General features: G+C 38.2%; 2 protein-coding genes across 2 annotated transcripts; one reads left to right on the top strand and one right to left on the bottom strand.

Moving 5' to 3' along the window:
- Positions 1–4,865: 4,865 nt before the first annotated feature.
- Positions 4,866–7,502, top strand: LOC126958295 (olfactory receptor 4E2). The gene is given in 1 exon segment (XM_050796560.1): positions 4,866–7,502. A coding segment is annotated over 1 exon segment (942 nt). The 5' UTR covers positions 4,866–6,091; the 3' UTR covers positions 7,034–7,502.
- A 3,557-nt stretch (positions 7,503–11,059) lies between these two features.
- On the bottom strand, positions 11,060–12,083 carry LOC126958293 (olfactory receptor 4E1). Its single transcript, XM_050796558.1, has one exon. It carries the CDS (start codon positions 12,081–12,083, stop codon positions 11,136–11,138), a length of 948 nt encoding a protein of 315 aa, XP_050652515.1. The 3' UTR covers positions 11,060–11,135.
- Between the last annotated feature and the right edge of the window lie 3,894 nt (positions 12,084–15,977).

Here is a 15,977-nt window from a genome sequence, read left to right as displayed (position 1 = left end):
CACAATACTGATGTCTAGTGGGGATTCTGCTGCTTTTAGTTCAATTGCCCCTTTGTAGATAAGATTTCTGCTGATTGCCTTAAAATGGGTAATTATTTTGATGTATAGATCAACTTCTCCCCAAATTTTTGGATTTTTCATAATTCTTACTTGTAGTGTTACTTTAAAAATATCTTTAAAAAATTTATATATTTTATTTTTAGACAGGGTCTTGATCTGTTGCCCAGGCTGGCATTCTGCGGCATGATCATAGCTCACTGCAGCCTCAAACTCCTGGGCTTAAATGTTTCTCTTGCCTTAACCTCTAGAGTAGCTAGGACTATAAACATGTGCCACCACACTCAGCTAATTTTAAAATTTTTGTAGAGATGGAGTGTCACTATGTTGCCCAGGCTGGTCATGAACTCCTGGCCTCAAGCAATCCTCCTGCCTCAGCCTTCCAAAGTGCTGGGAGGCTGAGGCAGGAAGATTGCTTTGTTCTACTTTTAAAATATTAAAGAAATTAATTCAATAAGTATTCAGTGAGTTCTTCCTTTATGCCAGTTACTTTGCTCTGTGGATAGAAAAATGAATGAGATATTTCCCTTCCTTCAGGGAGTGCATAGTTGGATCTTATTGCTACTTAAAGCCCACTTTGTGTTTTTTTCTTTTAGTTCAATCTATTGAACCAAAGCAGCATGGCACATGGTAAAGAACGTAGGCTCTGAAAAATTCAAATTCCATTTTAGCCAGTTGCTGAGTGACCATGAGTGAATTACTTAATCTTGCAAACATTTTGGGAAGCAATTTGATAATAATATATTTTGAAGTATAATCTTTAAGCTAGCAAACTCATTTATAGTAATCTATTCCTAACAGAATAATATATTAGAGAAGTTATAATCACTCACAAATATTTATTGAGCAACTACTATGTCTACATACTTTCCTAGATAATTTGGATGACTCATCGAGCAAAACAAAGATCCCTGTCCTTTTGGAACTTATATTCTAGCAGCAGGAGAAAGAAAATAATAAACAACAGACTAAATAGGTGAGTTATATCGTATGTTAGAAGGTGATCAGTGCTTTCAAAAAATAAAAAAGGTAGATCAGGATAAAGGCGATCACGAGTGCTGGAATTCTGGTAAGTTTTAGTTTTATATATGTTCATCAGCATAGACCTTGTTGAGAAGGTGATGTTTGAGCAAAGACATCAAGGGGGTGAGGGAGTTAATTATGCCAGTGGTCCCCAACCTTTTTGGCACCAGGGACTGACAGGAGGCAGAGCTCAGGCGGTGATGTTGAAGCGCTCACCTCCTGCTGTGCAGCCTAGTACCCATCTGTGGCCCAGGTGTTGGGGACCCCAGAATTATGGGATATCTGGGGGAAGAGATTCCAAACAGAGGAAGCAGCCAGTGCAATGGCCCCAGAGTGGGACTGTGCTTTGAGTATTTGAGGAATACCAAGGAGGACAACATGATTGGAGCTGAAAGGAAGAGTGGTAGGAGACAAGGTCAGAGAGGAAATGGGAAGTTGTGTCATTGAGGGCTTTGCAGGCCAATGGAAAGACTTCACTTATAATGTGTGAACAGGGAGCCATTGAAAGTCTTTGAATGAATGAAATGATTTAATCTGATCTTTTTTTTTTTTTTTTTAAAGATGGCATCTTGCTGTGCTGCCTAGGCAGATCTTGAACTTCTGGACTTAAGCGATAAGTCCTCCACCTCGGATTTATCGCTTTGGGATTACAGGCCTGCGCTACCACACCTGGCTATTCGGGACTACAGGCAGGTGTCACTGCACCCGGCTTGACCTATGTTTTAATAGGATTTCTCACTGTAATGTTGAGAACAGATTGTGCCATTATTTTTAATAGTCAGAAATTAGAAACATCATAAATGGCCACAAAGGATGTACTGGGTACACACATTCGAATACATATATGTGATGAAATGTCATTTGGTTATACACTTATGATATAATACTGAGTGAAAAATAGAATATAAAATTATATGTTTACAATACAATTGGAACAAATTAAAGATAACGGCAGTAGGATAAGAACAAGCTATGGGTATTCTTCTCACTTGCTTTTCCCTATGCATGCTTTTAATACTTTGTTTTAAAACAAAGTAACCCATGCTTATTATACAAACTTAAACAATCATGAATTATAATGTAAAAAATTAATAAAATCCTATAATTTCCTTCAATTCCATACTTCTAGAGGTAACTAATGTTAAAATTGATGTGTGTTCTTCAACATCTATCTTGTGTCCTTCCAGGAATAAATATATACAAACATAATTCATGAATATGTATAAATGTTTGAATATGCATAGATATTAATATGTTGAAGCATATACACATACATATATGCATAAATATGTATGCATACACACACAAATCTTTTTCTTCCTTTGTTCATTCATTCCTTTGTCCCTCCCTTCCTCACTCCCTTCCTTTCCTTCAAGGTTCATAATATACTCATAATAGATTCTTTTGCTTAACAATATGTTATTGACATTCCATGAATTAGTAGTTTGTAATCCTGGCTGCACATTGGAATCTCCAAGAAGAATTAATAGTGCTGATGGGTCCAATTCTCAGAAATTCCGAATTGATTGTTTGGCATGAGGCCTGGGTATCAAAATTTATAAAACTTCCTTAAGTGGTTCTAATGTGCAGTCACATTGAGAACCACTGCCTTAGGTTATACATATAGATCCAAGTCATTATTATTATTATTAACAGCTCATAGTATTCCATATTGTGGCTGTACTAAAATTTGATTATCTAGTCCTCTATTGAGAAATATTCAGTTTGTTTCCAGTATGCTACTCTACTAAAAAGTCTTTAAACATGTATCTTTAGTTCTTTAGTTACTGGTGTCTTTATTTCTATGAAATACAGTCCTGTAAGTAAAGTTCTTGGGTTCAGAGGTACGAGCATTTAAAATTTTAATTGACACTGCTAGATTATTTTCCAAAAAGATCTCAATAATACGTACTTCTAGTAGCAGTGTTAAGAGTACTCCGTTCCTTATATCTTTGTTAATCTGATGAATGAGAAAAGTATTTGATTTTCTTTTTAATCTATTACTAATTGAGCATATTTTTATTCATACTCATTTGTCATTCTCACTTCTTTTTCTGTGACAAGTATATATTTTGCTCATTTTTAACTGAGTCATTTGTCTTACCAAGTTGTAAGAGATCTTTGAATAAGAAGAGTATTCTTTTTTGATTATCTATGTTACAATATTTTCTTCAAGTCTACGATTTGTTTTTTTGATAATTTATATGGCACTATATATTTTATTATTATTAGTATTATTTTCAGATGGAGTCTCACTCTGTCACCCAGGCTGGAGTGCAGTGGCGTGATCTTAGCTCACTGCAACCTCTGCCTCCCTGGTTCAGTTCAAGCGATTCTTCTGCCTGAGCCTACTGAGTAGCTGGGATTACAGGCCTGTGCTACCACACCTGGCTAATTTTTGTATTTTTAGTAGAGATGGGGTTTCACCATATTGTCAGGCTGGTCTTGAACTCCTGATCTCATGATCCACTTGCCTTGGCCTCCCAAAGTGCTAGGATTACAGGCATGAGCCACCACGCCTGGCTGGCATTTTATATTTTAAATTATTGAGAAAGTTTAACATGCTTTATCTCATTTTCACTCATTATGTTTTAATATTTTTTTCATGTTGGTAGGCCTTTGTCACTATTGTTCCTAATGTAAGCCCCATGACATTGTTCCTAATGTAAACTCTATGATCTACTGTTCCTAATGTAAACCCCTAATGTAAACCTCATGTTATTTTAAATAACACTATAGTTAATATTTCCTTGCAGTTAGCTTTTTTCATAGTTTGAATGCTTACAAGTGAAATAATCGGATCAAGAATATAAATTATTTTTGTGGTTTGTGATAATTATTTCTCAACTGTTATAGTTTTTGGCCAGCCATCAGTATAAAAAGTTAGGGTAATATAACTTTAGTATTTATACAATAATATCATATTACAGAATTTAAAGAAGTAAGTTTCTTAAGTATTTTCTTAGCTCCATTGTGAAGGAAGGCTTGAGTTCTTTTTCAGGCTGCCTAATAAGTTAGGTTCAGTTCAAGTAAAAAAAATTTTTTGCATACCCATTGTGTACAAGGCACCTACTAAGTACTGCAAAGGATAAGTCCTTTGTGTGGTTACTACTCTTAAAAAAATTTTAGACCAGGTGGGTTGCCTCACACCTGTAATCCCGGCACTTTGGGATGCTGAGGCGGGTGGATCACGAGGTCAGGAGATTGAGACCATCCTGGCTAACACGGTGAAACCCCGTCTCCACTAAAAATACCAAAAAATTAGCCGGGCGTGGTGGCAGGCGCCTGTAGTCCCTGCTACTTAGGAGGATGAGGCAGGAGAATGGTGTGAACCCGGAAGGCGGAGCTTGCAGTGAGCCGAGATCATGCCACTGCACTCCAGCCTGTGTGACAGAGCGACACTCCATTTCAAAAAAAAAATTTTTTTTGATTTACTGGAGGGCAAAAATGAACATCATATTTTACTTTATTTTACAGGTCAAGGACCATAAAAGAAGCCTGAAAGGGAATAGATAGGCTTTGATTGGGTCAGGAAAGTTTTCTTAAAGGTAGTGTTCTTTGAAATAGTCAAAGACGAAGTGAAGGATGAATAGTATTTTTTTTTTCAGCTTTTAAGTTCATGGATACGTGTACAGGATGTGCAGTTTTGTTTCATAGGTAAACGTGTGGCATGGTGGTTTACAGCACAGATCATCAGGTATTAAGCCCAGACCTCCACAGGTGTAGAGTTGGTCCATGTGTTCTCATTATTCAGCTCCCTGTTATAAATGGGAACATGTGGTGTTTGCTTTTCTGTTCCTGCATTAGTCTGCTGAAGATAATGGCTTCCAAGTCTATCCATGTCCCTGCAAAGGACATGATCTTGTTCCTTTTTATGGCTGCATAATATTCCATGGTGTTATGTACCACATGTTCTTTATTCATTCTATCATTGACGGGCATTTAGGCTGATTCCATGACTTTGTTGTTGTAAACAGTGCTGCAATGAACATACATGTACATGTGTCTTTATAATTGAATGATTTATTTTCCTTTGGGTATATACCCAGTAATTGGATTGCTGGGTCAAATGGTATTTCTGGTTCTAGATCTTTGAGGAATTGCCACACTGTCTTCCACAATGGTTGAACTAATTTATAGTCCCATCAACAGTGTAAAAGTGTCCCTTTTCCTCCACAACCTCACCAACATCTGTTCTTCTGTTGTTTTTTGACTTTTTCATGATAACCAATGGTATCTCATTGTGGTTTCGATTTGCATTTCTCTAATGATCAGTGATGTTGAGCTGTTTTTTTCATGTTTGGCCACATAAATGTCTTCTTTTGAGAAGTGTCTGTTCATGTCCTTTGCCCATTTTTTAATGGAGTTGTTTGTATATTAATAGTCAATAATGAGGTGAGGAGAGTATACCTGAATAGAGTGTATGTTTTCTGAGCAGAGGGAAAAGAAAAAGTAAAGACAAGGATTTTGGAAAGTAAGTAGGTGGAGGTAGGATGCCTGGAGGACAGTGACTTGCTTGGCTGGAGAGAAGAATTAATAGGGAAAATAAAAGGACACTGACATTGAAAAAGTGAAAATGTGCAGCAGAATGTTGCAGGCTTTGAATGTATATTTAATTTGATAGGAAGAGTCAAATTATTTAGTTGGGAGTTGTATTGGAATATTAGCTTAATGTTATCAGTGATTTAGTTTGAAGTGAAAAGAGCCCAATAACTAATGGGTAAGGGTTTTGGGCATTTATTTATTCTTGTAAAGGGTCACTGATCTCATCTGCAAGGCAGAAACAATTGATTCCTGTGCCATGAGGTGGTTGTGTTTAAATAGAAGTGCCTGGCATGGCTCCTGGTAAGTAGTGGGTATACTGTAACAACTATTAAATTGATTTTATAAGTTATATGCTCTGATGATAAAGTAGCAATTCAGATAAAAATACAAAGTCATTTCAGTTAGTTCTATTTCTATAATAATAAAACTAAATTAGCTTTCATTTTTCTCCCCCTAAGCTCATTGAATGGACACTCTAAACCAAACAAGAGTGACTGAATTTGTCTTCTTGGGACTCACTGATAACTGGGTGCTGGAGATGCTGTTTTTCATGGCATTCTCAGCCATCTATGTGCTAACGCTTTCGGGGAACATTCTCATCATCATTGCCACAGTCTTTACTCCAAGTCTCCATACCCCCATGTATTTCTTCCTGAGCAATCTGTCCTTTATTGACATCTGCCATTCATCTGTCACTGTGCCTAAGATGTTGGAGGGTTTGCTTTTAGAGAGAAAGACCATTTCCTTTGACAACTGCATCACACAGCTCTTCTTCCTACATCTCTTTGCCTGTGCTGAGATCTTTCTGCTGATCATTATGGCGTATGATCGTTACGTGGCTATCTGCACTCCACTCCACTACCCCAATGTGACGAACATGAGAGTCTGTGTACAGCTTGTCTTTGCTCTCTGGTTGGGGGGTACCGTTCACTGACTAGGGCAGACCTTCTTGACTATTCGTCTACCTTACTGTGGCCCCAACATTATTGACAGCTACTTCTGTGATGTGCCTCTTGTTATCAAGCTGGCCTGCACAGATACATACCTCACAGGAATACTGATTGTGTCCAATAGTGGAACCATCTCCCTCGCCTGTTTCTTGGCCATGGTCACCTCCTATACGGTCATCCTGGTTTCTCTTCGAAAACACTCAGCTGAAGGGCGCTGGAAAGCCCTGTCTACTTGCTCGGCCCACTTCATGGTGGTTGCCCTCTTCTTTGGGCCATGTATCTTCATCTATACTCGGCCAGACACCAGCTTCTCCATTGACAAGGTGGTGTCTGTCTTCTACACAGTGGTCACCCCTTTGCTGAATCCCTTCATTTACACCTTGAGGAATGAGGAGGTAAAAAGTGCCATGAAGCAGCTCAGGCAGAGACAAGTTTTTTTCACGAAATCATATATATAATGGGCATTGGGATTGCAGACATAATTGCAGCCACATCCTTAATGAAAGAGCAAAAGTAAAGTGTCAAAATCAACTTATAAAACTTGGTAAATTAGGTAAAATGGCATGGAGCAGGTCAGATTTCTGCTCATTAAAGATAAGAACTTATTCTGTTCATTAAAGATAAAAACTTATTAACTATTATTTAAATAAAGCAAAAGATCATAGTGGAAGGTATAAGGAAAAATAACCCAGGAAAATTTAAAGACAACTTTTAATTTCATCAGTAAAGGAATACAATTTGGGGAACCCAGTTCAGTCTCAGTTTCAGGAGCAGGCAGAGTGAGAATCGACCCTTGATTTATACTGCTCTGTGGGATATTGCCTCTGGGAAGCTGTACATCACTCCGGTGTTTTATACATTATAGTAGTTTCACTGTTGCTTTCCAATACATTTTCAAGTGTATAAATAAGCCTTTACTTATTTGTATTGAATTAAACTTTTGTTGCTTTTGAATGTAATTCTCTCACATCTAGATCTATTTTGTACTTTTTTTTTGAGACAGGAATTTTTTGTACTATTCCTGCAACTTCCTCTAAGTCTGAAATTATTGTCAAAATAAAAAGTTAAAACAAAACAAAACCATACATCCACCAGAATAGTAAAAATTAAAAAGGTAGAAAATGCCGAGTGTTTTTTTTTTTTTTTTCTAATTAATCTGTTGCCCAGGCTGGAGTGCAGTAGCGTCATCTCAGCTTACTGCAACCTCCATCTCCAAGTTTAAGTGATTCTCCTGCCTCAGCCTCCTGCATAGCTGGGAGTATAGGTGCATGCCACCACGCCTGGCTAATTTTTGTATTTTTAGTAGATATGGGGTTTTACCACGTTGGCCAGGCTGGTCTCAAAACTCCTGAGTTCAAGGCACTCGCCCCTCTCAGCTAATCATTAACTACTATCACTCATTGGGCTGAAGTATATCAGTTTATTGTGGAATGGGCAAGTCCATATAAAGAAGGATCCATGACAAATTTCTTAGGTAATGATGATGATATTCTGTGACTGAAATCAGTAGGATTAGCTGTAAATGAAGATCCTGTAGCTGGTCAGAGAGCTACCATACAATATCAACTTTAATGGAGCTAATGGAATGAAATGAAATATGGTTAATAATAAAAATATTAAGTATAAATATGTGTCCTTCCTTATTCTGAAAAAAATTTATAATTGATTGGGGTCTTTGTCACTACTTTCCAGATGGTCTATCAACTTATAGAAATAATACTTGAGTATTCTGGAGAGCTGGAGAGCAGACAACATGGCCATCCACACATTACAGACATACACAATACAGAGTGAGTGACCCACTAACTCTAACTAAAGGCTAATACATGATTACCTTTTAGTAATCAAAAGAACAAAGAATCAGAAGCAGTCTATTAATTAAACTGGGAGGTGTTCATGAAAATATCTAAACATCATTGCTTCAAGTTGACAAACAAGGGTAGAATATGGTCAGCCCCCTACAATTCTCATATAAAACTTGAGTCATAGTAAGAGTTGAAGAATGAAATGAAGTCCAGATATCACTACTATGTACATGTTAAAACTTAGAAAAATGATCTAATTATGCCTCTAGTTTCTGGACTTTTATGTGCATAGGTATTCACACTCATTATTATCTTTTATGCAGAAATAAATTCCCACTCTCTTATTTGTTTATTTGTATTATGGCACTATTCATTACTTTACTGTGTAGAACATGGTTGTAACCTGAAGAATTCAATTGTTGAATACAAAGTTGCTTAGCAAATTTCTATATTAATAAATAACTATTCCTCTTTCTTGTTAAAGTAAGTAAACTACAGAGCCATGCGTCAATATCTTTTATTTTTGTTCTTTAAGACTATTTATTTAGTAATTACATACATCTTTATCTTGTCTCTGAGTCTGAAAAGTTTTGTTTCTGTAAAACAGAGCCTAAATGTTTTATTTTTACCTCCCCAGAGAGTTGTAAAGATTAGTGTGACTAAAAATGGGTAGTGTCAGAAATTTTGCTTGCTACTATGAAAAAAATAAGCAAACATCACATCATTGTTCCATTATAGTTTTACCAGCTACAATCTTAACGACTACCTTGAAGCATCGTGTTGTTGACTGACAATATGACAGTTTTGCACGTGTTCCTCTGTATGGCTGATTCCTGCACAAGCAGTTCTATTTGAGCTCATTGGAAAGATATTTAGATATTTCTCCTTATTGCCTGTCATTGCCTATAATAAAAGGGCACTTATTTTACATAAATTTTATAATTCTTAAATTCAGCTTAATTATTGCACTAATAAGTTCAAATAAATATCATTTTATACCTTCCAGGGAGTTATCTTTGGGAAAGAAACTACTCTATTAATTATTAGATTTTTCTGTTGAAAGTTAACTTTTGATATCCAGAAAGCCCTACAGAATGCCTTTAAAATCATGCCTCTCTATAACTGAAATGCCTTGTATTAACTGAATATCCTCCCTAACACATTTCCTAGCAAGTAAAAATTTTCCTCCTGAAAATCATGATGTAGGCCTTGTGGCTCACAGGTTTATTGACCGTACACTCACTGAGCACCTAGGAAATCCCAGCTGCATTTAAGCATGCCTTTCTCAGTGAGGGAGTGAGAATGAATGGATGATTGCCAATGTGTCATGCTCTTTTGTAAACATGAATATGAGATGCCATTATCTGGGATATCCTCTTCATATCCCAGTTCACTCACCACATTCCATTCTGCTACAGTATGTGCCACCACAGTGAGATTTAAGATGTTGGTTTACAGACCATGGTTTATCGAACTTGGTGTTTTCTACCAAGTTGTTTTCTAAGTATTTATTACTAAATACTTAATAGTCATCCAATATTACTCTAAGAACAATATTGGATGCTATTGCTTAGTTGAGTGAATTCTCTACATAATATTAAAATAATTTTATTAAAACATAAATTATTTCATGCCACATCTGTGCTTAAATCATTCTGGTGGCTTCTTATTGTACTGGAAAGATTCTTTTTAGCTCTCTGACATCACTCTCTTGCCACTCTCTGCCTTATAGTCTAAGCTGTAATCACACTGATCATTCACTTCCTTGAATAAGCCAAGGTCTTTCCCAGCACAGATCTTTGCACCGGCTGTTTCCCCTACCTAGAATGTCCATCACCTCTCTTTTCTCATGGTTGGCTCCTTTTAATCTTAAATGTAACTTCCTCAGAGAGGCCATCCTTGACCACTTAATTTAAAGCAAGTCTCTTCCATACTCTCTGACAGCACCCTGCTGTTTTATAGCATTTTTCACAGTCTGTAGTTAAAATTTGTTTGTTCATGTTTTTGTTTTCTATTTTCACTAGACCCTAAACTCCATGAAGGAAAGACTATATGTATGTCTTATTTATGGCTATAAACCTAGTATCTGGCACGTAATAAGTGCTCAGTAAATATTTGTCAAATGAATGAATAATAAGATATCCCCATTTCATTGCTCTGATGGCAGATTTTGCCTGGATACTTGAGAGTGCCAGTAACTTCACCTGTTCAAAGTCTTCTTTCTCTGTCACCAAAGTCATGTGGAAACTCACTTCGTCTGCTTCACTAGTGTTTGCTAAGCTGTTTATATGAGCATCTGGGTGAATGATGCAGGCAAGGGCTGCCCAGAGATCCCAAGGTTTGTTTAGACCTTGGTTATCCCTCCAACAGAAAAGCAGAAAGAGGCAGTATATGTTGTGATAACAGCTTGAGTTTAAGTTGATACACTTGGGTTCACATGCTGCCTTCATTGTTTTCTAGCTGAGTGAGTTTGGGCGTGTTATTTGCTCTCTTCAAGCTTTAATTTCTTCATGTACAAACAAGCATAATAATATCTACCTTTCAAAGTTGTGAGAATTAAGTAAATGCACAGTGCCTAGAATAATTTCCAGCACAGAGAAGATATTAATAACCATAGTGATTGCTACGACTCTCGGATATTGGACCAAGGATAATTTTATAAGTCTCACAGTTTGATAAATATGGTATGCAACTTATTCTTTGCAAGGCATTTCTTTAATTTGGAGCACCACATATCCTAAGGACGTAGACATTTTCATTTTTCTTCTCTCCTCTCCTTTCTCCCCACTAACTTGTTGAAGGCACTCTTCATTTCTTCATTCCTAAGGGTATAGATAATGGGGTTCAGCAGGGGGGTGACTGCAGTGAAAAACACAGATACCACCTTGTCCTCTGGGAGGCTGGTGGATGGGCGGGAATAGATGAAGATGCAGTGTCCCAGGAACAGTGTAACTACGGTGAGATGGGCTGCACAGGTGGACAGGGCCTTCCGCCTGCCCTTGGAGATCTGCTGCCTCAGACTCACCAGGATGACTGCGTAGGACACCACCAGGACCACAAAACAGACCACGGAGATCAGTCCACTGTTGGAGACTATGAGGATCTCAATGACGTGGGTGTCAGTGCAGGCCAGCTTGATCACCTGAGGTACGTCACAGAAGAAGTTGTCAATCTCATCAGGACCACAGTAGGGCAGCTTGATGGTGAGGGAGGTGAGGGCTATGGAGTGGATGGTCCCTCCTGTCCAGAGGGCCACAGCCAGCAGCACGCATACCTTCCAGTTCATCACTATCATGTACTGCAGGGGTTTACAAATGGCCACATACCGATCATAGGCCATGACAGTGAGGAGGAAGATCTCTGTGCAGGCAAAGAGGTGCAAGAAGAACATCTGGGTCACACAGGCATCAAAAGAGATGAGCTTTTCCTCTGACCAGGTGTCTCTCAGCATCTTGGGGACAGTGACAGTGGAGTGGCAGACATCAATAAAGGACAGGTTGCTGAGGAAGAAATACATGGGGGTATGGAGTCGGTGGTCATAGATAATAGTTATGACAATGAGAATGTTCCCAATAAGTGTCAGGACATAAAAAATGAGGAACATGGAAAACATAGCTATCTGTGCCTTCTGATTTACAGATAAACCTCTAAGCCAGAAATATGTCACTAAGGAAGTTTGATTGAGTAGGACAGCCTCTTCCATTCTCTTTGTTAGACAACCTGTAAAGAATTAGAAAAAAAATCTAATGTAACACTTAATATCTGCATCAATCATTTGGTCATTGAATTTCTTGTGTGTTTATGCCTTTTCTCTCCATCTAGAATTTGTGGTAAAATATCTTGCATTTCTTTTAAAAATCCCCATTAACATCTTATGTCATGATACACCCATAGTAGGTACTTAACATACACTTTTGGAATAATAAAATAGAAAATTTTCATTCATTAAGAGACATAAAACAATCTTGAAGAGGGAGAGAGAGAGAGGGAAAGATCAAACAAGTTATTTCTCCCTTAATGTAGTAAGATATCAATGCTTAGATTTAGGTTATGGATTTTTACAGGAGAAGAAGTTAAGATTCTCCTTAACTCAAATACATAATTTGTTGAAGGCTACACAAATCTGGCTTCTGAACATAGTTTTTTTTTTTTTTTTTTTAATAGTCCTGTAGACTGCACTTTTCATCAATCCAAACCACTTGCTCTGCTGTTGGCTTTGCCATGAGGCTCTGAGACTGTAATTTCCACGATATAACTTTCAGAGGGCAGAAGCTTTGTACCAAGCTACTGCACAATTGGCAATGTGACTATGATGTTCTTGAACAATTATTTAGAGAAGGCAGGATAAAACCCTGGAAGCCTTGGAAAATGTGGAAGTTGACCTCTCCTCCACCCCTCAGCTGAGAGCAGACTTATTCTTAAACTGGATGTCAACATCCAAGCCTATAGCATTACTGTCTTGATCAGATTATTCTAGCTCTTTTCAAAGTCCCATTCTGTTGTCTGACTTACTGGCCCACAAGTAAAATGAAAATAGTTATTTTCTTTTAAATTATCCTATGACGCAAGCACCACTATTTTTTTTTTTTTTTAAAATAACGAGTATATGCATTATAGTCACAGGATTTTAGACCTTAAAGGGAATTGAGAGTCGAGATAATCTATTTTTTTTCATTTTACAAATTGATAAAATGAGGCACAGGGAGGCAAATCAGCTGATCCAAGGTTACATGGAACTGGAGTCACAGCTGGCTCTGGAGGTCAAGTCTCCCGACTCTTGGTTCAGGCTTTCTCTGCTCTACCACCACTCTCGTCTGAGTGTTTGTGGTGGATGGTAGAATCAGGGAGTGAAACAGAATATGTCTTAGTGGCCTCTCTCTTCCTCTCCTTGGTGTACTGAGTCAGACTGTGGGGCAGGGTTAGGGGGACTATGAGGAACGTCTCTTTTCTAGCTTTCCTCCATCATGTTGTTGCCCTGAGGCACACAGCCTTCCAGGGATGGCCCGCCCAAGGAAGCTGTCTTTCTTGGTTGTTTGGTCCCCACGATCTTTGCTACTTCTTTCCTATCACAGGTGACTACTGGAGATATATATCATTCCTCAAGATCAGGCTCCGCTCCCTGGTAGACTAATGAGTCAACCCCACACTGCTTCTGAAAATAGGCTAGAGAAGGCTCTTTATCTCCTCCTAGCTCTCTCTTTCTCCTCAAATATCTCCTATACCTTATCATGCTGGCCTTCTGAGATAACAGCACTTTTTGTTGTCCATGTCAGAGGAATGACTAATGGTAGTGTCAAACCAAGGAACTGGAAAAGCAGTTCTGTGGCAAAGAAGACATTTTTGGGGCCAGGGAAGTCTTTCAGTTAACACTTAAAAATTAAACTCACTGTGTCAAGTGTTTGAATTAATGTTTACAGCAGCATCTAAATGTACCTATAGATTAATTTTACTGTTTAGAAATTTTTCTTCGAGTATTCATTTGAAGCTTTTGCTCCAAGAAGTGATTTTTTAAAAGTGTTCCTGATTTACACTTGTTTTCATGGTTGCAAAATTCAAAGCGGAAGAACTGACCAAGAATGGGGCTAGGATTTTATTCAGTATGGGAAATTTCACCTGCACACACTGAAAAGGGTGTGCAGATCAAGAGCTAGGTCTGAAGTGAAGGCTTCTGTTCTCTCCTCATAGAATATGAATACACATTTTAAACTAAACCTTTCCCATCATTATCAATTTTTTTTCTATTTCTGTGGAGCCAAAGGAAAAAATGCTTTGAGAAATGGAGCTGTGTTCAACTGTAGTAGAAAGAATATGGTGCACAAGAAGAAAACGTAGTGTTTATTGCATACATTTCAGGGAAACAGGGAAAGATGATTAAGAACAAAAATAAAATCCAACTAAAATCTCGATAAAAGTCACCTGGGTTGTTTCTGATGCTCGCAGTACCTCCAAAAATAACAGAAGTGTCAGTCCTTCAATATCAAGATTTTTATCTTCCAGTAGAAATAACAACTTATTTGAAGTTGGACAAGTCAGATAACCCCATTTACCTTGCTTTTTCCGTAAGAAAGATGAGAGCCCTTGAAGTTCCCTCCTTAGGTCTTGTTCACAGTTTTGGTGATGTCACAGTAGATGCATTTGGTGATATTTTCTGGTAAAAGTTACTATTTCAGGCTGTCTGTAAAAATCACACCTTTGTAGCTATATTATTATCCTATTTTTCAATATGTCAAAATATGTAACTCTGCAGCAAGGTTTTCTAGGATTGGTTTCCAGTTAACAGAAGATGTAGTGTAGAAATAATATATATTTTTTCACTTTTCCAGATTGTAGTGGTAAGTAGAGGAGATTAAAAGCCACTAACATTAAAAGTCTTGGCAACATGGCAAAACCCTGTCTTTACAAAAATACAAAAAAATTAGCTGGGCATGTTGGCTTACACCTGTGGTTCCAGCTGCTCAGGTGGCTGAGGCAGGAGATTTTCTTGAACCTAGGAGGTCAAGGCTGCAGTGAGCCATGATTTTGCCACTGCACTCCATCCTGAGCAACAGAGTGACCCTGTCCAAAAAAAAAAAAAAAAAAAAAAAAAAAAAAAAAAGAAGAAGAAGAAGAAACCACAATCAGCCACTTTTGTAGGCCCTGTAGGTTTATTAGGACACTTCTAACACAAAACTTGACCTGATTATTCAGAAAACCAGTGTGGCAGAAGCATCCTATTTCTTTTGCAGCACACTGTTTAGGTGCAAGTTTTGTATTGTTAGTTTCAGGTGGATTATTCCACCTTCAAGTACTGAAGGGGAATCTGTGGAGAAAGAAGCACTGGCAGCTGTAGTGTTGGTGTTGTTCTATTTGCATTATATAGGCTTTATGTCCTTGGGAACTTCTAAGCAATGACATCAGCTTGCCCTACTCACTAGTTAGGAAAAGTTAATTCTGTGGGGAATGAAGTTATAGACTTTGCAATAATCATCAAGAGAATTTAATGAGAAAACAGTACTTAAATATCTAAATCTTTAGGATGTATTTATATATGGTTAAATTAACTACTATTTAGTGATTGCCTACTATGTGCTAAGTATTAGGTAATAGGTTTTCATGTTTTTTTTTTTTTTTTTTTTTTTTTTTTTTTTTTTTTTTTTTTTTTTTTTTGAGACGGAGTCTCGCTCTGTCGCCCAGGCTGGAGTGCAGTGGCGCGATCTCGGCTCACTGCAAGCTCCGCCTCCTGGGTTCACGCCATTCTCCTGGCTCAGCCTCCCGAGTAGCTGGGACTACAGGCGCCCACAACCGCGCCCGGCTAATTTTTTGTATTTTTAGTAGAGACGGGGTTTCACCGTGGTCTCGATCTCCTGACCTTGTGATCCGCCCGCCTCGGCCTCCCAAAGTGCTGGGATTACAGGCGTGAGCCACCGCGCCCGGCGGTTTTCATGTTTTCTTTTTTTTTTTTTTTTTTTTTTTTTTTGAGACGGAGTCTCGCTGTGTCTCCCAGGCTGGAGTGCAGTGGCGTGATCTCGGCTCACTGCAAGCTCCGCCTCCCGGGTTCACGCCATTCTCCCGCCTCAGCCTCCCAAGTAGCTGAGACTACAGGCGCCGCCACCACGCC

The sequence above is a fragment of the Macaca thibetana genome, chromosome 7, assembly GCF_024542745.1.
Source record: "Macaca thibetana thibetana isolate TM-01 chromosome 7, ASM2454274v1, whole genome shotgun sequence".
NCBI lineage: Eukaryota > Metazoa > Chordata > Mammalia > Primates > Cercopithecidae > Macaca > Macaca thibetana.
This window is presented reverse-complemented; position numbering and strand designations above follow the sequence as displayed.